General features: G+C 36.9%; 2 protein-coding genes across 2 annotated transcripts in view; both read right to left on the bottom strand.

Annotated features, from left to right (window-relative positions):
- The window catches only part of LOC109059013 (ras GTPase-activating protein nGAP-like), a 67,885-nt gene extending 53,566 nt beyond the window's left edge, over positions 1-14,319 (bottom strand). Inside the window, exon 1 of the mRNA XM_042776088.1 lies at positions 13,416-14,319. Within this exon, the coding sequence (XP_042632022.1) occupies positions 13,416-13,545 (130 nt within the window). The 5' untranslated portion in view covers positions 13,546-14,319. The remainder of the gene's footprint in view (positions 1-13,415) is intronic.
- A 611-nt stretch (positions 14,320-14,930) lies between these two features.
- On the bottom strand, positions 14,931-17,137 carry ankrd45 (ankyrin repeat domain 45). The gene is made up of 5 exons (XM_042767431.1): positions 16,843-17,137; positions 16,126-16,293; positions 15,947-16,041; positions 15,714-15,852; positions 14,931-15,144 (listed from the first exon to the last, which is right to left on the bottom strand). The coding sequence occupies exons 1-5, from the start codon at positions 17,084-17,086 to the stop codon at positions 15,113-15,115; spliced, it is 678 nt and encodes a 225-aa protein (XP_042623365.1). The 5' UTR covers positions 17,087-17,137; the 3' UTR covers positions 14,931-15,112.
- Between the last annotated feature and the right edge of the window lie 7,647 nt (positions 17,138-24,784).

Below are 24,784 nucleotides of genomic sequence, written 5' to 3'. Positions count from 1 at the left end.
TGGAGAACAGACGTGTAACTTGACAACATCTGTGTGCCATTGAACTTCACATCATTCATCTGGTTGATGCAGGTCATCCATAAAAGTCTTTTTTTTTACAAGGCAAAGCATTAAACGCAGTTAAGCGAAAGAGCGCTGAGATAAAGTAGCGTTCACACTACATCCGACATCCATGAGCTTTTATTATTATGCTGTTTTGAAAATGGTGAAGCAATTTCCTGCCTTTTGACGCTCTGTGAGAGTCCAGTATGGACAGCAGCAATTAGCACCCTGTTACAGCCATCAAACAAGCTCTGTGCCTGGAGGCAGCGCATGAAAGCAATCATTAAACACCAGTCTCCCTCTCCACCACTACAAGTGTGAGATTCAGATAAACTCCATTATCAATGCCACAATCTGATCTGAAAAAGAGCAAAGGTCATGTTTCCTTTCAGTGTTTGCGTAATTAATCTACAAAGCAAATAAGGTTCGACATTCAGGCCATTATGACTTCTTAAAAGAAGTGCTAATGCACTGATAACATTTGTTGAGATTGCTCAAAGCTTGTTGTACTCTCGTCTCTCTCTTTAAAATCTGTGATCAGCCATCACCTAAAACAAAAAAAAATCCTATCAACCTCTGCAGCAAAGGAGGACACATTGTCTATACTTCTGACCACAGGAAGTAAAGACACAAGGCCCCCTTCTACACCTACCTCCACTTTGTTGGAGTGATTTTTTTTAGCTCTACTATTTAGTGCAGGAGGAAACCAGGAGGGACAGGGCATGCATGCAGACCTCTCTCCTAAAAATAGCATAAGGCCCTACAAATCTGTCAGAAGAGTATCGCGAGAGGGCAGAGGGGGCAAAAGGCCAATTAAAAAAATAACAACATGCACATCCACAGCACATGAAAGTTACACCAGCAATTAGAATAAACTGTTACATTTGAAGGTTACTGATGGTATTGATAACAAAAATCATGAATCATATTATGAAAGCCTGAAGTCATGAAAACAAGAGCTTGATCTAAGAGGTAATCTAGCTACTACTACTACTACTACTAATGAATTTATAAAATGTATAAAACATTTATTCACTTGGAAGTTTAAAATAAGAATTAGAAATGAATACAAATTTTGCATGAAAAAGCATTGTAAAATAATAATGATATTCATGATGCTTCTAACTGTTGCATAATTATATTGTGAATATCTGATGGAACGTCCAGCCCGAGTTCCTGACAACATCCCATTAGTACAGAAAACACACAGATGAATTCTTCCATGCATTTTTTTTCTCTCAGCAAGGACAGACCCCCAGAAACACAGGAGTGTGTATTTTTAACCCACACATAGGTTAGTGCTCTTGCTTTGGCTCTTAAGTAGGGGAAATCCTGCCTCCCCCAGTCATCACTCCAATGTGGACGCTGACAAAAACTTTCCATCTCCTCCATACAGCAGGCCCACAGGGGGTGAGGCATCAGCAACAGCCTGAACATAACGTTGCTTTCAAACAATGTTAAAAGTGGGGAATTGAAGAATTATTTGCTTCGACCTGGAACCCCAAACACTTGAAGCAAGTCATAAAAAACGACCCTCATGTGATTACAGAGCATGAGGACATGTAAAAGGGTTAGTTTACCCAAAAATGAAACCTGTCATAAATTACTCTCCCTTGTGTATTTCCAAACTTGTTTGAATTTCTTCTGTGAGGTGTTTTGAAACATGTCTTAGTGTTTTTGTCCATACAATGAAAGTTAATGGACCCCAATCTCTTTAAAATATTTTTTTTTTTTTGGCATTCATACAAGCTTGGAACAACATGAGGCTGAGCAAATAGGATGCTGCAGGAATAACATACTTTTGTTAGCCAAAATCCGGAAACGAGTTAGCATTTTTTCACTTTTGTTTCCATCGTCCTGAAGCCTATGGGTTATTTATTTTATTTTTTTAGAATGGGTTTTTGATTAAATAAGGTCTTTGGTTAAAACAAGATATATTTTTCCATTTTATTCTATGACAAAATAAAAATCCCTTGTGATTTTTAAAGCTTTTACTTGTCTTGAAAAAGGGCAATTACTAACAAATGGATAAATGGGACTACAGAATTTGTCAGGGACATTAATCAAGAATAGCCCTTCACATTTGAGAACTAAGAGGACAAGTGATGCAGTTCTTTTGGAGCAGAACTGCTGTCCTATTCTTTGTGCCTCAAAGGACTCTTCAAGATGGGAAAAGGATATAAGGAACAAGAGCCCTGCCTCACTGTTCGTGTCCAGTCCAGTGGAGCCACTTTCTAAAGCCGTTCACTGCAAAGCCCTGATAAGACCGTAACAGACTGCGTGGAAACACAAGACTAAAGGTCTTGTGCAAAATAGATGAGATGGCCCACAAAACTTGGAAAGACATTTCACGGTGATGCACATGCACAAACAAGACTGACAATGCATTTACAAAATGTACACAAATAGATAATGTTGATAGCAAACTGAACGACAAACAAACATGCCCTGTACACATACCTCCAATGTCTTAATGATGCAGACGTCTATTTATGCAAAGGCGTCACATCAATGGGGCTTATCTCAGACTAAGTGATAGGCATCTGAAATCTTTTATGAAGTAGAGCTTTTTCAATTGTGGTACTGTAGCTGTACATTAGCTTGGTAAAACAGTGGAATTGCTCAGGAAATCTGTCCTGTCTTGCGTGCACTCGAGACGGTGACGTGTGAGTGCCACTGACAGATTCTTCACTCCTATTGGTTGTCGCTCGCAAAATTCGCTGCTTGTATGCATAAAGTTGAAGAATTCTCAAATTTTGTCGCTTGACTCGCATCGCCTGATACGCCCACATTCCGTCACCAACGGTCACTGTCACTCTTGTCGCCGGAAGTCACCAGCTCTTCATTGAAAATGCATAGGATTATGTCGCTCTGTAGCTGGCAGTGTGAACGGGGCTGTAGGGTCTGCAAAACTGCAAAGTGCATGAAAACACTAAGGGAAGTCTGATTTTCTTTGGCCTTTCGTGCTCTGCTCTCTTTTGGCAGTTTGCACAGCATTGCTAAGCAGTGAAGTGTGATCTGTGGCTCTTACCAGTCATTTGCAGAGCAAACAGCCCACAACACAAACCTCTACATCAACAAGACATTCCATAACAACTGTCAGGCTGAAACACGCAATTTCAAGATTCAAATGCAAGACCTGACCGTCATTTCTGACAGAATTTGCTGGCACCACAGTAGAGATAATGTCTGTAATGGCTCACTATTAAAGTGAAGGAACAGTGCTTTTCAACTGCTTTTGCTTTCCGACCCAGATTTAACACTGAATCAAACTGGCAACCTAAACAAAAGGACCGAAATTGTTCCAAAATTGAACCTAAAAAAACCTCCTCAACCACCAAAATAATTCATATTAACTATGAACTGAACAGCCGAAAAATATGCAAAATGAGCATAACATGGGCTGAATAAAAAAAAGGCTTACACAAGAAGTAGCAGCCTATAGTGCAACTTCTTTCAAAAACAGAAACCCCAAACATTTGAATGGTAACACACACGCACACACACACACACATAGTGACACACACACACTCATACAAAAACACGCACACACACACACACACACACACACACACACACACGCACACACACACACACACACATTATATATATATATATATAAATAAATATAAATTACACATTATATATATAATGCAGAAAATAAAGCCTATTTTTAAGACCATCAATTTTTATTATTAACACTTTTCAATTATGTAGCCTAGCCTACTATATGAAAAAAAGTATTTTATTAACTAGGTCTGTGTGATATTGAAGAAAAATGTTAATCCGATATTCAATATAGAAAATAACATAACCTGTATATACATACATACATACATATATATATATATATATATATATATATATATATATATATATATATATATATATATATATATATATATATATATATATATATATATATATATATATATATGTATATATATATATATATATATAAATAAATGTATAAATATTTTTCACATTCTTTTGTGGAAAAGAAAGCATTGCATAAAAAGCAATGTCACACATCTGAAAATGTCATTTTAACATCAACGTAAACAAAAATCATTATAATAATAAAGCCCACTATTTAAAAACTCTTTGCTCAACTTGGTAATATATAGTTATATCAACCTAAATCTTAAAATCAAGAACATCCAAGTAAACTAAAATACCTGAAACTAGGGGTGGATGCTTACTTATTTTTGTTATTTTAATTTATTTCTTATTAAAAATTAGAACTATAAACAATAGGACAAATACAATAAATTAATTTATAAATTTATCAATGATACAAATGAAATAAACAGTGCTTTAATTTTCAGGTAGGCCTACATTAGATACATTTAACAGTAGCATTCAAGTAAGAAACAATATAGTAGTGCTGATTCGAATACAATTTTTTGAGCTTCGAAGCTTCGATAGTAATCAACACCGAATATTCGAAGCTTTGGAGGGAGGGGTTGAACATATTCTTCTCTCTAATAAAGGCAGGAATCTCTGTGTGTCTGTCTTTTTGCTTTTTTTATTGTGTCGAGAAGTGTTCATCCAATCGACTTCACGTGTGGCGGGTGTGTTGCTGAATGAATAAACTTTTAATAACTAAAGAACAGCGCGAGCTGGAAGCAGCTCTCTTTGCTTAACCATTCCATTCCGTGCCGATCCGGGCCAGTCAGCACGGTTACTTTTTTTTTTTTTTCTGTGGTGAATACGTTTTAATTTTGCTCTGTGGCGCTCAATACAAATGCGTCAGTCCTTGCCTTGGTAACGCAAGTGTAATTTAAACAGCGATATGGATGATGATCTGATATTTCTGTTTTTGGGACTCCTTTTTACATCTGATATTTACTTTGTTCAATAACAGAAAAAAGACAACTCTCTACGTGAAAAATAAAATAAACAGAAGGCGACGACGGGTATAATATCAATAAGCGCAAAGTCCACAGACCAAACTGTCTCAAGACATTTTTTTTCTTTTTTTTTTTTATATTGAATGTAGCATAGCTGTTTACTTGGCTGTTTGGAGAAACTGGTAGCCAGGCAACAGAGTGGCGGAGTCACGCACATGCACTCTAACAGCATGGCTGTCTAACCGTGCCTAGAATTCCAGGCCGAGAATGGTTTGTAACCATGCATCGCCATACCAGGCTCAAGCGGATATACAACTGTAACCATACCTGACAGTCCTTAGAACCGTTCGACCCGATAGTAAAAAAAAAAAACATACAATCAAGCGCGAATGAAGACCGTTTTGTGGGGGATGGCAGGTGCTCAAAAATAAACAAACAAACAAAAAAAAGATTATTCGAATCTCAAAATTGAAAATCGAATGCCAACCCACCGAACGAATATTCGAATAATCAAATATTCTGGTCCGGATCTACAATATAGAAACTGAATAATCAAATTTAAAACTAAACCACTGCATAATCTACATTCTCCACATGAATTTAATATACTCTGATCCATTATAGAGCTAAAGGTTATAAAGTCAAGAGCAGTGAGAGATTTTCTCTTTTTCTTTTGTTTGACAGACAGCTGTTTACTGCATTAGGAAGCTGGTATCCTATTGCTCCAAATCTGATTTCCTTCCTAACTGTTCACGTTCTCTTACTGTAATGTGAAAAATGATATTTGTACATTTTGTACATTTTTCACTAATGCATTGCAGTAGTAGGATTTTTTTTTACAGCAATGATAATCTAGGAAATATTCAACAAAGGTCAAAAGGATTGCTTGGTATAATGCCACTGCTGTCATCAAGCCCTCTACAAAACAGCAGCTACACCTACAAACCGTCCATCTTCCAGAGGAAGACATGCAAGAGAGCAGACACGGACACACGCACCGCTGGTGTCAACCAATCAAACGCTAGCTCTGCTAAAGGGATGGGCCTTGTTATGTATAATGATGTCATTCAGTCCCTCATGCTTTCCTCAAACAAGCCAGCTAAAGTGAAGCATTGTGTATGACAGACATTGCGTTATATGTGCTTAGTGGACTGAGCAAACCATTCACTGAACTCCGAGTACACCGGAGCGCAACAATACCTGCTCCAAATTTATTGCAACAAAGATGTTGAAATTGCTTCAGGTTCAATGTTTACACACACCAAGCCTTCCTAAATAAATGCAGTTGTCTTAAGTGTACCAACAAAGCCAAACGGTAAAAGCTTTAGAACAAACTAACGTTAAGGTGTTGTTGTGTGCGAAAACTAAACGCTGAGGACTCTGGTTCCTGTGAGAGCATATCAAATAACCTTGGCGTCACATGAGTCTCTGCCAGTAACATGAGATTGTGGAAGTCCGACTGCAGCATGGCTTTTATTATCCTTTTTATTCAGGCATTTTTGCTCAAAGTGGTCATGGTGAATCAGAGCAGACAGGTGGAAAATTACCATCCAGGCTTTTACGACGAGGAAGCAGCAACCAAATATGAGCAGTCATCAATTATAGCAGTGCTGAATGTTAAAAAAAACCCTGAAGGATCTTTGATCAGACCATCTCGTCCTTCTCATGTTTCTCCATCCCTTATTGTTTCCCTTTGGATTTCTTGCTCATTTTCTTCCTTGTATCTGCCAACCATGCGCATCTTTATCAATGGCAGGTGTACCATACAAGCCAGAGAAGATATACTTCTCTCTTGACAGCTTGGCTCAGATGATTCCAGATGAGCGGATGCTTTATTGATGCATTTTGCATTCGACCTGCTCACATGTAATGAATCACATCCATCAAGGGCTGTGATAAAACACACGAGTTACATTAACTCGGGGCAAGGGAGCATTTAATTAATAGAATATGCTGCTCAGAGGATACAGCCCGACCTTGAGCAACTTCTAATGAATTATCACCGAATGCACAGCTACACTGGATAAATACAAATTGAGGAATGTTATAATTGGATTGGGCTACTTATGGGCACAGATGAGCCTCATTCCAACCATAGAAATTCAAAGGCACCAAATCCTCAGTGCATTTCTTATGCAGAGACATGAGTTGGTTAACAAGAGGATGTTGTTTAACCTTAGGGGTGTTAACACAATCAAACCAATTAAGCCAATCAATTCTGACAATCCATGAGTCCTGGGTCGGGGGGGGGGTTGGGGGTAACACTAATCGATAGCCCAGAGTGACAGGAATTCTTTCATGAGATCTCTTGCACGTGGAATTAATGTTCAGCTGGGAGAACACAAGCTGAACTTTTAAACTAAATTCAGGGATTTTGTATCATTCAAGGGGTTCATTTTGTGATAATGACCACCTTACTGTACATTATCCTGCTTAATTCATGACTACTTACCAAATAAATAAAAAATGAACATGAAATATTGAAATATTGAATATCTGAAATGACCTTATTTTGTGAGAAGAGACCACAGAGTGATGCACAAGATATGAAACTACCACAGCTAGCAGTCGTTACAGAAACATTTTTGACCACAGAATGCTGTGATTGACACATAAGTATCAAGTATTCCAGAAAGTCATGTAGTAATACAAAAATACATGAAATTATGTTGTTCTTCACCACCATGTTCTATTGCAAGAGAAGGAGCAAAAAAATGTATCCAAGAATGAGGAAAACAGGAAAGGGGGCTTCCTGTGTTTTCAGGTAACGCCTGGAATCCCAGGACATTGTCTTCCAGCCACTCAGTCTCCATGAGTGAAAGGAAAGGGTGGAGAACTGACAGATACCTGCCTTCGTCTCCTGGAAAACACCAGACCGCCGGACTCTACTGCTCAAAACATGCACAAACTAAAGCATCAATCCTAAAAAAGTATTCATTCAATCATACATTTATTCAGATGACCTGCCCAGAACTAATATCTAAGGAGACAAAGGCACCTTTGAGTCAGCCTTGTGAAAGGAAGCAAAGCAGGCAGCCTGGTGCATCAGAGTCGAGCATGTGAAACTCTTGTGACTACAGTGAACTCAATTCAGGACTCTCCAATTAAGGGGCTTTTCAGACTGAACGTTCAGCACCACAGGCAACTCACCAACACACTGGTGTGGAGTACCTGGGCACTGCATCAAGCTTGATGACGAACTTGACTAGGCAGCATGTGTTCCACTCAATTCATCACTCTTTGTGACAGAAATCACTGAAAAACTGTCATCATCCCAGTTGGTTCCTAGAAGAAGTACTATAAGATAAGCTCCTCATTTTCCCTGTTTCCAGCAAACCTTTAATAAGCTTAGAAACGAGAGTCTATGTAAATGACAAATTGAGCATCCACAATCCACATTAAACAGGGTCTAATCCTTTTCTATAAGGTGCTTAATATACTGAAAATCAGGGTTTAATGGAAAGCCAAGTCAAGGACAGATTTAGTCATTTAAACCTAATTAAATCTGACTTTGCAATTGAATTTTAGACAGAACCTTGGATGCAGAAACTCAGACAACAAAATTAGACATAGCTGCTGCTCTACTGATCCATAGACACACAGCATATGGGAAATCATGTTGTTAGGGATGGGCATTTTTCAAAAATATACTATTTGAATATTTGGGCTCATAAAAAAAAAAAGACCATGCCAATTACAGTACAGAACGTGCATTCACGCGAGTCGGTGTTTAAATTGTTTTACATGATAATGTTGAGAAAAACAATAATATCCACATGCTCGGGTGAAAGTTGGCACCTTAGTCTGATAACAATAAGAACGCACGCCGACACAGACGTTCCAGGGACACAAAGATAATGATATGCAAAGTTTTTTTACATTGCTTTGTACATTCTGTTCCTAAACCACTCTCCCTCGAGGAAACTTAAATGACGCACATGTCTCAAGATCATTTCTGCTCACTCGGAGAATGCAGTGATGGACAGCGGACTTTCCTCAGTGGTGTCTGGATTTCATGTGATTTTCTCATTGTGGTGGTGAAATTATAACTCAGCTTCACTGATTTATTCGTTCAAAAGTAATTCCTTTTGTAAGATCATTTTGATCAAAGTAATTCCAAACTTCACGAGGCAGACAACGACATTCTGTGATCAATTATAATCAACGCCACCCAGTACATTTAGTTATAACTGACTTTCAGTTTGCGTGCATAGGATTCCCTGCATTTACGGCCAGCAAAGCAACACATGGTTAAATTTGATAAGTGTTTTTATTTTTCAAATATCGAATAATCGAATATTCATCCCTTGGCCAACATAAGAGAACTGTTTAATTTATCGAAAAGTATCAAAATTTATTCAGCAAGGATGCATTAAATTCATCAAAAGTGACAGTAGTCATTTATAATGTTACAAAAGTCTTCCAGTTCAAATTAATGCTATTCTTCTGAACTTTCTATTCATCAAAGAATCCTAAAAAAATAAAAATGTATCACAGTTAAGCACAATAAGCACATTTTTTGGACATTCTAAAAGATCATGTGACATCATGTGATTTTAAAATATATATAAATAGAAAACAGTTATATTAAATTGAAAAAAAAAAATTCACATTATTACTGTTACTGTATTTTCAATCAAATAAGAATTAAAAGCAGTGCATCCCGAACATGAACATACAGATCAGCAGCACATGGAAACTGATGTCAGCCTAACTTGCTAAAACTTAGCAGCTCTGCTCTCTGATTGAATGTCCACACGGAAATATTTTGTAATCGCTGAAAAGAACAGCCGTGGCCAAAACAAGTCCATGAATAGACAAGTTGGCATGGAAAACATTACTCTTAACAGATACATAAGGGAAGTGAGTGGGAGAGAAGCCGGCCAGCATCCTTATTGAGCTATTTCAGCTCTGGAATGCCACGATGAATGCACTGGAATTTTGGAATCCAGTCCACTGAGGTCATTTTCGGAACGGTCTGCTTACATCATAGTCCCGGCCCTGTCTGCTGACAGCTACAACGAACGAACGAACGGCTCACGTTGGGTGGAGGGGAGGTGGCGCAGCGGGGAGCACATCCTGAGCCGTCCACCGCTAACACAATCTCACCATTCACTCCCACCCCTCCCCAGCCTCTCCCAGCTTCCTCTACAAGATTAAACACATCTAAGCAGCAACTTCACAAACATTCAACAGCATTCACTTTCATCCACCATGGCAGAACCGTTCCATACCTTTCAATTTCAATATGAGGGGCATGATGTAAGAAGCTTTGTGGATGTAGGCGAACTTTTTGAACCAGCAGGCCCAAACAGATGCCAAATCTGACAGGGCTACCTACACACCCGCCAACCCTGAGCTTTGTGTAAACGACTGGAGGAAGTGCATTTATATTTCCAAAATCTCTCTTAGATAACTCCAGGCAACAACAAACCCAAAGTGCAGAGAATAGGCTGCCTAATGCAATACAAACCCCCATTTAAAGCACACAAACAGCATTTACATAGAACACAAATAGCCCTTGAATAAGCCTGTGGGAGGAACATCAGCTATAACAGAACAGTTATGTTATTAGTTTCCCCAGACATATATAAACAGAAAAGATTTCCTAGTAATAACAAGTCACTGAATGAACACCACCAAAACTAAAGAAATTTTAAATCCATGTTTCATTACCACTCTGTCTGAGGAAGTGATGTTTGACATGAGCATGTAGCAACCGTGGTCATTAAATTAAGGATATGACATCCATGCTGTGGCCAGTTTTAATGTGAGAGGTCTGACTGCTCTCTGACTGTCAGTAATGACTCAATTCTGTCCCACTGTGAGTTTGCGCTTACACCAGTGGGAACGAGTTAAAGACAAATACCAAAGAATTGAAAATTATGTCATAGGGTGTTAGACAGCACATGAACAGAGAAAATGTGAATTCTTCACACATTACAACACGTCATCTGGATTTGAACATTTTCCCAGTGCAGGCCTGGAAAATAAGATTAAACTGCCCTGGATTTCAAAACAAAAGGGATAGTTCACCCAAAATGAGAACTGCATCATAGTTTACCCATCCTCATATAATTCCGAAACTGAATGACTTTATTTGTTCCGTTGAACACAAATGGAGTTATTCGGAAGACAGTGATGGTCGCTGATTCCCAAATGCTATAAATGTTTCATAAAGGTTGTCAGCATGACTATATTTCAAGCCTTGTGAAATCATAAAACAGCTTGACTATTCATTGATTGTTCATTACTCATTGTATCCAGTGAGTTCACTCATTGAATCAGTCCGATTCAACATCTAAACTTGTTTTGTGAACTTGATTACCATTTCAAGATTGTCTCAAAAGAATGATGAAGAGAGCTATGAGCATGTCAAGATTATGCATCATATGATTTCAGAAAAGTTGGACTGACTTGTCCACAAGTCATATGGAGCAATTTTCTTATACATTTACATTGTTTTTTTTTTGTTGTTGTCCTTTTTGAAGCTTGAAACTTTAAAGAAAGAAAACAGTATGGGTTTGGAATGAAATAAGGGTGAGAGTAAATTATGACACTTATTATTTTTAGTGGAACTTAACCTTTAATTTGTTGGTTGATCTATATTATAATTTTATATTATAATTTTAACTTGATTTTAGTTGGTTCAGCTCAGAATTAGTGGGAATGGAAAATGAGAGTCTGTGACAGTGGGTGGACAGACCTGGAAGTCCTGTCTCTCATGTGAAGTCCCTAGTTTCGACTTACATCCTTAAATAAGAAGACAACAGGCTGCCATGACAACAGCCCCTGGCAACATGTCTATAGGGTGCACACAGCCTTAAAGAAGCCTTATTTAACAACAAATCTGGAAACACAATCAGTAACCATGGCTTACTACTAAGTCTTGTAATTCAGAATTAAAATTGTGCATGTGCATTTACAAACCCCTATTAAAACTCCAATTTAAACCATGACAAGAACACATTTTCATGTTTATCAACAATACAATACCTTTGTCTATTCCCTATTGCACCCGTCTCCTATTACAACTACTCTAGGAGATATAATCATCCACAACCAGATCAACATACAAACCTGTTACGTGTAACCAGGATTTTCCACACAGCCCTTCCCTTAACCACAAATCGTAATACACACATTGGAATCTATCATATATTCATGCCATTGTTTCTTTACAAATTACACTACAGTTAAAACAATCACACTAAAGGCACACAATGTATTGTACCATCACACACAAACTATATAATATATAAGGATATAAGATTTAACCTAGTGTCTTTTCAAGTTGAAAACTGATAGTTTAAGTCACAAACAGGAAGGAAAAAGGACCAACATGTTTCTATTAGAGCTATGGTACTATGGCAAGCCATATTAATATTCAGTCTATACAAATAACTATAGCAACTATTTTAATGTTACTCATACTTTGATTACTGGTAAATAAGCCAACAATGACTGGTATCTGTTCAGCAAGTAACTATTCCATAGATCTGTGGTTCATATATCAACTATTAAACTCCAGGTAGTATATGTTGCTAATTGTTACTCAAAAATTTAAATATATATTAGTCATGATTTGAATAGCTACAAGAAACTAAAGAATAAGAACTAACATAGTTTCTAGATAAATTGGAAAAGGGAATTAGCAACGATTAGTATAAATTTGAGTTGTGTTGAAAAATACTATTATATAATTTTCCAGTGCTAGTGACTAACTTAAATACTAGTCACTACTGAAATAAGTACTAGCACATTATGAACACTTAACTTAGTGAAAACACTTTTGTTAAGACCCTTTTTACTGGGGCACTAGAAACAGTGAATGACCTCTGTGCCCCACCAAAAATATAAAAATTATAAATCTATATATTAACTTGAGAATATTTTTTCCTTATAATATATAAGTATGTTGTTTTCTACCAGCACTTTAGAATCAGAACTAGCAATGCCACTAGCAATGAATCACAAATTTATCACTGTTTTGATCTAATCTTGTAAAATATTTATTTTATAATAAAACAAATGGAGTGCTGACTGATGTGGATATTTACCTACAATCCACTCTAAGAAACAAAACATGCAGATGTCTTCTATGGTTTGTCACAGATTAAGCACCTTATTGAGTGTGCAGTCTGACTGTGCTGCTGGTAAAGACAATTTATATACATATATCCATAACAGGATTTTAATAAAAATGAGTACCAAAATGTTGGCTCTTAATGCAGGGCCTGTGTCCCAGTACTGAAAGGTTAGAAATTACCCCAAATAAGAAACAGGCTAAAGGTTAAAACGGCTTGCCATAAACAGCCCTGTCTGACAATGCTTCGGTAAACATACGAATCTGAATTCCCTTCGGTATTAAATGGTGATATTAAATAAAACCCCAAATCATTTGGTTATTTAATGTATTTGAGCTCAGAATTATATTAACATCACCTCTCTGTGATCTATATCACCGAGGTGTTAAGGTGAACACATCTGAAGCCAGCGCGGCCACTGACTATCACTTACCGTAGACCCGCACCCATCCCTGCTGCTGGCAAAACGAGTCCATCAAAATCCCATCGACCACTGGGTCTAAAGAATTCATGCCTCCCTGAATCGAGCCCACGTCGCCAGCGGTTACTGAATCCGTCTCCATGCTCGATACACCTCCACGGTAACGTCCAGGTAAAGACTCCAGTCCGGTGGATTTCAACGCGCGTGGCAGGAGAACCTCAATCACAATGTTTCCGTTCGTTTCTGTTGGTTTAGTATCCAACCACACAGCTAAAAATAGTTCAAATAAACCCGAATAAACTAGCGACAGTAGTACGGCAATGTTCAAACTAAACGTTTGGAGTTTCCCATGTTTTTCTTTGTTTCACAGTTGGGATATAAATTAAGTACGCGCGATTCTAGTCTATGTTTACATTACAGAACATTGTAGCCACGTAGTCGGCAAAAATACAATAAAATAAGGAAATACGGATTTAAAAAAAAAAAGATTTGATAGTGTATTTAAACACTTATAAAGCCCTAAAACATACGAAAGTGCAAAGTTTCAGATCACCCTTTTCTTAAGACAGAATCAGCAGCCAAAAGTTAAAACAGAAGCAACAAGCAGCAGTTCTTCAAGTTATATTCAGATGGACTGCTGTTTCTTGTGTCTGTCCATGAGTCAGGTCGTGGAAACAGATTGAATGAATCCAGGCGTCGGTTTTCCCGGATCGACGGCAGGAGTTTACTGCATTGTCCCTGCGGCAAAAATCATCAAAATAACAGCACGTATCAGTTTACTGTTCTGTCGTCCACTTTAAGTGTGAGTCGTTGTTTGGGACTCCCTCCGTTCCTCCCGGTCCTGTGGTGAGGACAGACAGCCCTTTTCACACTTCCAAATCCAGACCGCTTTTCCAGCTCAATCACATTGCCAGGCTGTGCGCTGGGATTCAGGGGAAACTAGAAGATGACCGAGTGACTCGATCAACACGCATTTATGTTTTAAACCGCTTCAGACAGCTTTTACTACTTTTTACACATCTATTAAAATTCAGTAACATTTTTTTAGAAATATAATTTATTTGTTGAATTTGAAATTAGGACGAATTGAGACTTTGACAGCATCGATCGATATTGTAAGACAGATGTGAACTGATTATCGAGTCTTTGAGACATCTGCTGGTTAACCTCGTGCAATAATGTCATAAAAATGTATTTAAATCGGTTTGACATCAATAGGCGTTGCATTTAGTTCTTGAATAACACGTTTTGTATACATAAGACCGGCTGAAAAATACATGTAATATTCAATTTTAGAGAAATTTAGAAATGATTTGGCTAACCATGAAAGGCGGCCTCTGTCTCCATCTAGTGCGCAATAAGAGCATCACAAGAACATCAGCCAACAGCTCTGCTTTTAGCGTAAAATAATAATAATAATAATTTGTCACATAATTTTTATTCTTGTTTATATGAACTTGAGTCATAAAAAAATGTGCAATACATGTTCTAAATTAAACAGTCATTAAACATTAAACAGTTTTCTTTTATTTTTTCGAAATACAATTGTGTTGCAATTCTGTCAGGAATCATACAATATTTATTTTAGGGTCTAATTTTTAATCTTTGAAAAGACTTAATGCAGAACATGTATTGAATAAATGTAACCATTTCCCCCCCTAAATATTTATTGACATTTGAATGACATAATGCCTCTGTGCAATGAACTTCTAAGGCTTTTTTGTCTTTGTTGGGGCTTCAGCTGTGAAAAAATAAGAAACAAAAAACTTCATTTAGGTAATAAAAAATAAAACACAAATATATCAAACATTCTTTGGCAGAAATGTGCTAGGTTAAAGGGATAGTTCACCCAAAAATGTACTCACCCTCAAGCCATCCTAGGTGTATATGACTTCTTTCAGACAAATACAGTCGGAGTTAGGTCATATTTTTTTTTTAAAAATGTCCTGGCTAGAGCTAGAGATTACGGTTTATAAAGTTTTAAATACAGATATTTTTCACACACAGACACATCAATTCACTTCAGAAGGCCTTTATTAACCCACTGAAGCTGTGTGAGCACTTTTTATGATGGATGGACGCACTTCATTTTGCTTAAAAATCCCGACCCCACATTCACTGCCATTATAAAGCTTGGAAGAGCCAGGACATTTTCAATATAACTCCGACTGTATTCTTATTTTTGGGTGAACTATCCCTTTAAATGAAAAAAATTGTTTGATATTGAATGACTTAAAATACCAAGATGTTAGCTTATATGCAAATTGAAAAAACAAAAACGAAACAAAAAACAGACACAGCAGTTCTCACATTGTGTGTTAAGCTTGATCAGAACAGGTGCCAGTATGTCTTCGAGGTGCTTCTTCTGTTCAATGAAGTCTTGAATTGTTGCATTTTTGGTGTTGTGTATCCAGTCAGATTTTGCCGAACAGGTGTTTATACACACGGTCTAGCAACACACAAACAATGGTTAGGAAACGTGTACTTTTGTGTTTGCTAAAACTGAAACTATTTCACTAAGGATATTATGAATAATTCATTACCTTGTCCTCTTTATTGAGCTTCCCTTGAACTTTCTCTGGATCAGCTATAATGTTTCTCATATCTTCTATTAATGCTTGCAAACTTTGTTTGGCCTCTGTTAGGAGAAAAAAAACCATCAACCTTAATCATAACAAGATCTGACTCTAGCATTATGTGCTGAAATGTATCTCTTTCCTACCAGCCCATGCTAGATACTCTGCACAGTCCAGTTTGTCATAACGCCGGGCCACATCAACAGCCTTCTCTCCCCGGAAACTGATCGCTTGAAAATCAGCATTGAGCTCAACCAAAGTTTTCAAAGTGTCCAGCTGACCCCACATAGCAGAATAATGCAATGGTGAGTAGCCTACAGCACCAATGAACCATCGACCATTATTAATCATCAGACTGTTTTAAAGTGCAACAGCTTGTAAATTCTGTTACTGTACGTTCATTAGGCCTAACTCCGGTCCTTTAACAGTGATCTACCCTTAGCTGATGTGCAGGTCTTGGTCAGACTGGTTTTAGAAGGGTTTTCGACACTTTTCAAGCTTAGAAATATCTTAATGAAATTTGAAAAATAGAAAATATAACATTTTCCAATATTTGTATTTTATATAGAAACTAATGGTGCATAATAAAAAGTTTTCAAGAAACAATATTACTGAAACAAAATCTAGCACACTTATTTTTATTTAATATGTTAGGCTTATTGTCTTCCGTTTGATTTGCCCACCAATGATAACAAGTGTGACCCAGCTCAGACCAGCAAACCGCTTCAGGCTTTAGTTTTAGCAGTAATTTAGTGTGTTGTTATGCTAAATAACTACACATCTGCAACAACTTTTACTGTGGGTGTTAAAGTGGACAAGCTGTATGTATTTTTTAATTACAAGTCATTTTGCTCGCTAATTACCACGCGCTGTGAGTTCATTGACGTCAGCGCCGTTCCGCACGAGCTCGCGCACTATTCCGCTCCGTCCGAGTGTACACGCAACAAACAGCGCATTTCTTCCAACCTCATCTTTTTCCCACAAAATATTCTCTGATTGCTGAGTATCGTTGGCGCTCTCCAAAAGGCTTTCCAAAAGACTCTTAAGTCCCTCTACATCATCATCTAAAGCACATAAAAGTACAGTTTTCTCCTCAGTTGACCGCATTATGACTTGCTGGAGAGTGATGTTGTGTTTCGCTGTCTCTATGGCAACCGGGCAGTCATTTCGGTCATTACTGTCACTGGCCACAAGATGACGCTGTTGTTTATTTTATGAAATAAGAAGAACTGAGGCTCTGCGCTGAGCAGTCATAGAAAGTAGATTATCGAACGACCAAAATAAATACTTAGCATTAACCTTCATTTATAGCTGTGGAAATAAATAAGTGTGAAAATAAATAAATGTAATTATCAAATTAGAAACCAAAAACTATTTTATTATTCAACTGCAATCTTAGACAAGAATATTTATGTATGTAGAACTAGCAAACTAATATTGGATCATTACCCATAAAGATATCATTTTAAAAATATGAAATGTTTTTCAATGAGAGGATGAGGGGGAAAACTTAGGAACTAGGGACATTTCTTGTGGTAAATGTATGTGATATATTTCATTTAAAAAGGGAAAAGTCATTTGATGTCCCTAAAGGTCATTTCTCTCATGATGATAAGGAATGGAAAGTCAAATGACAGGGAAACTTGTGAGTAGCTACAAATTCACTTTTGTCATCACAAAATGTCATTGTACATTCCAAAAAAAAACTTCCTCAATCAAGTGTTACAATATCATGACGAGTTTTAATATTAGCCTCACCTGAAAATAGAAAAATTGCAATTCTGGGTCACCCCAACCCAATATTTGCCTCCATCTTTAGCGTCATTAGACGAAACGGCAGGGAGTTATTTGATAGAATTCACTCTATTATACAAAGGAAGCATCATTCACTTTTGGATATTTGTGGCCTCATGTCATGCCACACTGACAGTCGCATTGCTCAAGGCATGAAACGATCACATTACAGAGAGAGTGTGTGCAATGATGGTGTGTAAAGAATGTGGAATGAATGGATTTGTGTCAGAGTTTCTGACTCATGTCATTACTCTGCTTTCAAGTGTTCACTTCAGACATGCCCATAACTCCTGATCTGTCACTGGAGTCTATTTGTAGTATGTGTGTGTTCACTGAATGACATGACTATCCTGTGTTTCTATTTTAAGCCAAAGGAGGAAACTTTTTATGATCTGGGTCTGTAATTATAGGAAAATTTGGAGCAGGCAAACTAAGGAAGGGGAATGGCAGTATCAAACACGGAGAGATGTCAGCGATGCCTTTTTTATTATTATTATTTAATACTACATTATTTCATTTGATATTTTAAGTTGATTGCCTATGACTGATTTTAGTTTTTAACCGTTATTAGAACCAACAAATACTAGTTCAGTAGAACACTTTCACCACCATTTCACACTCTAAGTCCTGAGTTGTGGTGAGACCAGTATGCATCTCGCTCTGTTTTTACCATTTAGAGCGGGCTTTTAGCATCTGTCCTCAGAGCCATTGCAGTCATGCTTCAGTTCTCTCAAACGCCAAAACAACATCTGTGCTTGTCCAAGGAGTGCTAATGTGCCTGGGGTTGTCAGAAGCCTCAGGGATTTCACTGATAGGTGCCATAATATAGCAAACACTTGTAGCTAAAATACATTAGGTCTTTGCATTATGTACGCTGCAGCTGCTTACATCAGCCATCTTTTTTCCAGGACTGCTTTTATAAGTGAAAAATACTAGTTTACATCGACCAGCCTGGTCCCAAGGCTAATCATAGTGGATTGAGAATCAACATGGTCTTGTATTGCTGTGTAAGTCCATTACATCACCTTATAAGAGTCACTGAGCTCTGTTTCTACCAATCTGCCCAAGAATGTCATTTAGGTTAAAGCTGTTAACATCAACTGAACGAAAGACCTTTGATCAGGGCTGAAAAACTTTCATTTTGCTTCGTCCTAAATAAAGAGCTGAACTTCTGCCCTGTTAATCTACAATAATCTCTTTCTGACAGCATATTCCTTGTACATCCATGTCTATTTTCTGTTTCTGCCTTGAAATTAGTAATCGGACTCGGCTTGGCCTGAATTCTCTAAACTGCACTTACATGTGAATCACGGCGCACTAAAAATAACCCTGTTAGAGGACTGGACTCAGGAAATGAGTAAAAGGCTTTCGGGTCCTGAGAATCCAGTGATGTCTGCCGCTTTACACTGACCCCTCTGCGCTGGATTACAGCCTGACGTCTAGGTGACGTCTTCCACTGCAAGAGATCCAAAGAAAAACAGATGTTTCCTTAAGCTGTAAGGCCGATAATGTAAGAGTTTCAGTCTTTATGTTTGTTTCTGCTGACTCATGATATTGGATTTCCTCTCATCCTGAAACTTCAGCCACACCTGTTAAAGGAATACAGGTTTAACCACTTTGTATGTTGAATATTCACATTCTTTAAAGCATTTGATCGTTTTAGGCCACGATGCAACCAGTTTGACATTTACACTTTACATAACTTGCTTTTTGGATTGTTGTGATGTTTGGAATGACATTAACATGTCAGAGTGCATTGTAGTACTCAGTGTGTTGTTCAGGAGTGAGTATTAGGTGTGATTTAAACATACTAAATTTAATCAAGTCTAACAAGGGCATTTTTGGTGACATCGTGTTGGATAGATGGGTTAGTGGATGATACAATAGATGGACAGTGGATATACAATACAGTTCAAAATGTTGGGATCGGTAAGATTTATTTATTTGTTTCCAGCAGCCATTACTCCAGTCTTCAGTGTCACATGATCCTTCAGAAATCATCAGTGTTGGAAACAATGTGCTGCTTGTTATTATTATTTATTTATTTATTTTTGTGGAAACCATGATACTTTTTTTCAGTATTCTTGAAGGATGCATTTAATGTCATTTTTTAACAGTGTAATGCAACCTTGAGTAACCCCTTCAGTCCTAACCGCCCTGCTCTGAGCAGGACTCAAACCTGGGTTGCTGGCGGGCACACTAACAAGGACGCTAAAGACCTCTAGCGTCAGTCGCTAGTGCACCTCTTAAGATCAGGAGACTGAGGTTTACCTGCACAGGACTTACCAGCTGGCCTCCGTTACACTTGCAGTGCAAAAGTATTATAAAGTAAAAAACTTTTGAACTGTAGTTTACCCATTAATTACACTGTGTAATCAATTTCTAAGCAAAAAATCACAATTTCTAAAAGTAGGATTTGTACATTAAAAATAGAGTCTTTTAGTGTATCACATGCGATTTTGATTGAGTCATTCCCCGTTGATGCTTTTCAAGAGGGTAGGAAATTCTCTGGGTATGTACCTTTGTTTCTTTTGATCATCATTCTGGTTTTGGTGATGCGATGACTTTGGTTACAGTTGTTCACAGTCTGCCTTGGCTGATGTTTTTCTAAATGATTTGCATTGTCTTAATCACTATAATGTGTATTCCTGTAACCAAACAGCAGGCGTTCAAGAGTCTACACTGAAAATCTAGGTTTTATTTAAATTGGCGATAAACAAAGGATTTCTGGATTTTAAAAGTTTTTGGAACAAGAAAACGTATGGCATATAGAGAAATATTTAGAAACTCTGTACTATTTTTAATTTATGTTCTTTGTACAAAAGGTCAGTTTTCCTTGAGACTAAGAAATACTTTTAATATTTAACATGAAGTGTCTATGAGTGTTACACAAAGTAAAACCATCACATAAAATCAATCTAGAACTAGTAGTTGTGGAAGTAGTTGAAAATTGTGAAAAGAGTTATCACCAGTTATGACTTCTGTCTGCAGCCCTCACAAGTTCAAACCATGTGACCTGCTCGATGGAAAAGAAAGTGGTTGGAAAAGCAGTTCAGCTATTTTAGTCCTGAATGATGATGATCTCACTTTGCAGTGTGTGTGTTACCCACAAAAGTCAACAGGAAGCTGACATATTAGAAAAAGGCCATGCTGCATAGAAACAATCCAATGCAAGGAAACAACAGTATACAAAGAGTTCTGATTGCAAAGAGGCTGTAAACAAATATTGTTTGTCACAAACACAGGTGTCTATGTTGAGATACGTTTCCACAGGATGCATCTATAAATGGGTTGTGTGTTCATCTAGCATGTTTGACATACATTAACACTTTTTTCCATTGAATCTGAGGTACACCTGCAGTCTCATTATGAATAGTATGCTTTTGCAGATGATCTAAGTTTCTTATTCAGAAACATACAGTTGCTAAAAGTGATATTTATGTTTGTTAGTTTTTTTTGTAGCCAGTGATGACATACAGTAAGATTTATTTTTACACAGGCTCATGTTCAAGGTGGTGTTTATGACACTAACAAGCACAACTACCATTATAATGTTAACACACAACACAAACAGATTTTGGTAATACAGAAACAGTTTTTCTTGCTTTATGTTCCCATTGTCTGTCATCAGTGCTGCATTCCAGCTGCAGTGAGCACAGATTCATCACCTTGATGTCTGTTTGGGTGAGGTCCAGTGCCCCACATCTCAAAAATATTGCTTCACTGAGCACCACCAGAAGGGGAGAGAGAACATTATGGAGCCAGGAGACCTCTGCAATCTGCCATCTTTTTGTTCTGGCACATTCTGGCACAAGTCTATTCTTGCTCTTTTCATAGAATTTTATTTTATTTTAAAAGTATGTTTTATTCTGTCTCGTTTTTGTTTTTCTTGGTCATGTTTTGTTTTGTTTAGTTATAAATGGTTACATTATGAATCTCAAATGCATTTACTTGATAGACATGCATGACGTGTTTTTAACATATATATTTCTATGCATCATTTCTTTAACATATTTATTCCGCACATGAAAAATGAAAAAAGGAACACCTGTAAAATGTCGTTTTTTTTGTCATGAACAGCCTAAAATATTAATTTAAAAAATATTATTTTTAAAAAAGAAAAAAAAGAAAACAAATAAAAAACGTAAAAAAAATAATTCTCTACTCTTTGCCTCCACTTAACCAAACAACAAATTTTAAAAAAAGTTGCATAAATATTTAAGGTAAAATAATCTTTCTAATCCAGTGATGTATTTTAACTGGCGCAGAATAACATCCAACCAAATTCCTCAGTTCTGTTTTGTGCAACTTGTTTCTTGTTGTTTAGCAGATGCTTTTTAACCGAATTGACACATATGCTGATTGCAGGGACTGTCCCTCTGGAGCAGGAACAGTGATGGGAGGAGGGTACCTTTACCATTCTTATAGCTTGAATTCTTATCTGGATTTGAATCTATAACCTTTACATTGACAGCATAATAAGACTGTCTGACTTATCAGACTGCATCAACATTTCAATCAGGAAACACGTCAAAAAATGAATTTTAGCATTGACCTTGAACAGTGTTTTGTCCTTTAAGGTCATGCATAACCCCTTTTACATCAGCTTTTGATGACGATCCAATGAGTGAATGTAGGAACGGCTTTGGGTATTTGCACAAAAGCAGAACTTAGAACAATTGAGTGCCATTGATTGCCATCAGCAGTGTTAGTTCTGCATGATTATCTGTTCTATTGTGTACGGCTAAGTTCCGCTGCACTTGACGTGCATTGTAATAATACCCTGCAAAGAAAAGTAACCAACAAACTTGCCTTTGTCACCAAGTTTTAACACTTCTGCAGAATTTCTACAGGTCTACAGAATGAAACGTATGTAATCACAACACTGTGCCAGTAATTTCTGGTGCAGTTTGCATATTGCACCTCTTCTTACCCTTGTGCATGCTGGTTATGAAACGGTGAGGTCTGCTCATATTGTGGAAAATGGTGAGTATTTATTTAGAACTAGAGAATGTGTGAGCAGCCTGTTATGTGTGAGCTGGTGCCTGTGCAAGAGGGTTTTTGTGGTTTTGCTTATCTGTTTCCTTTTGTTTTATTTTCACTCTATGCATCTGCATCTTTCTTTCACTTTAGAGTGAAAGTCATCCTGGGTCAGGTGGAAAACACTTTTTGGCCAAGAGATGATTCAAAGAACTTCCTGTCAAGGATAATATAATTTCTAATATATATAAATGGAGAAATAAAAAAGTAAGGCATTCATAAAGTAGGTTTTGACTTTATCTTTTCACACTTAATACACATAATGTGGTCATTCAGAAACCAATCAAACTTTACCAGATATCGATCTGGGTAATCATCAGCAATCTGTAACTGTCTAGTTGGACTTCCTTTAAACATAACAGCTGGCACTTCCTGTTTGTGTATGTATATGCTGATGGCTACTCCCACACAGAATCTAAGTCTGCAAAACTTCACAGGTTTCTGTCAAATTGGGCCTTCTGTGAGTTCTAAATTGATCAAATCGCATCCCTTTTGTGTTTGTTTATTAAATATTTTCCTAATTTGATCATCTTTTCAGATACTAACACTAAGTATAGTGCTCTGATTTTCAAATAACATATTTTATTATGTCCATTAAATCCACTATAAAGAATTTTTCATCAACATTTATGCAAAAATAATTTAAAAAAAGGCAGTAAATTCTGTCTGGGCCTAGCAATGACACGAGACAATGCCGTTACATGATTTTTGCCTAAAATAAAATAAAATAAAATAAAATAAAATAAAATAATAAAATAAAATAATAAAATAAAATAAAATAAAATAAAATAAAATAAAATAAAATAAAATAAAATAAAATAGAACAGAACAGAATAGAATAGAATAGAATAGAATAGAATTAAATTACTTTAAAATACATGTTCTCTGTTGCTTAGTGTAGAGCTCTAAATGTAAGTAATTATATTAATGAAAATCTACTGTTGGAGCTGTAGTGCAGTGGAGAGTTCCTGCCTGATATATGTTGTGCTTGTCCTATATTCTCTCTTTTTGGAGTTTTTCTACAGTATCTCAGTTTGGTAGATGGTTCTTAATGGGTTAAAATGTGTTTATAGGGTTAAGTGTTTTACAAAATTTTTTCCTTCACTAAAATTCTTTATTTTATGCAAATGTTGTGGCATAATCACTTTAATGGATAATCTTGTTGATATGTAGACATTAATTCATTGTAATTAATAAAATGTATTACTAACCAAACCGAGTGTTCTAGGCTGAAACCTCAAAATATGTCAGCTGTGGTCTGCTTGTTGTGTTGACTTGCTTTACACAGAGGTACCTGCCCCAGTACTCAGAAAAAAATAGACGATTACATAAATGTGGCATAAATCTCTTGAGAAATGTCACAGTTATGTTTACATAAACAAAACAGCAACTTGATGCAGTTAGGTCAGAATTGTTTTCAGTTTTTTTGCACATTCTCACCTTTCTTGTGCATGTTTTCAATGGCAGTAGCAAAAACAAGAAGATATTTCAGACACCACAAGAGGAGTGTCATGTGTGGTTTTAAGGTCAAGAGAAATCAACACATTTTGATGTACGTCATTGTGGTGCAGTAAGTTGTTATTCTTTGTCAAGTCTGATATTGTCAAAAATTCAAATGAAGAAGGTCTGTAGACTGAAATATTTTGTTATGGTTACAGAGGAATCAACCTAACAAACATATATGAATTGCCCAACAAAATTTAAAAGTAACTTATGAATGACATTTGCCTGGGTTTAGTTGTGCTCAGCAACCAGAAGTAAAAATAAACTGGAACTTAGCTCCAGATAAATATTTGAGTGAAATAATAGCAGATGGCAACATTGCGCTGTAACCATAACAAAGTTGCAAAAGCACACAAGAACATTGTCCTAATCAGAACAATCAGTGTCATAGATCATCACTGTCACTGCTGTCTGTGCAGTTATGCATCATGCAATATCAGAACACTTTTGGCAAGATGGAATGATAAG

The sequence above is a fragment of the Cyprinus carpio genome, chromosome A2 (genome assembly GCF_018340385.1).
Source record: "Cyprinus carpio isolate SPL01 chromosome A2, ASM1834038v1, whole genome shotgun sequence".
In the NCBI taxonomy this organism is placed as follows: domain Eukaryota; kingdom Metazoa; phylum Chordata; class Actinopteri; order Cypriniformes; family Cyprinidae; genus Cyprinus; species Cyprinus carpio.
Note: the sequence above shows the minus strand (reverse complement) of the source record. Positions and strands in the feature narration are given on the sequence as shown.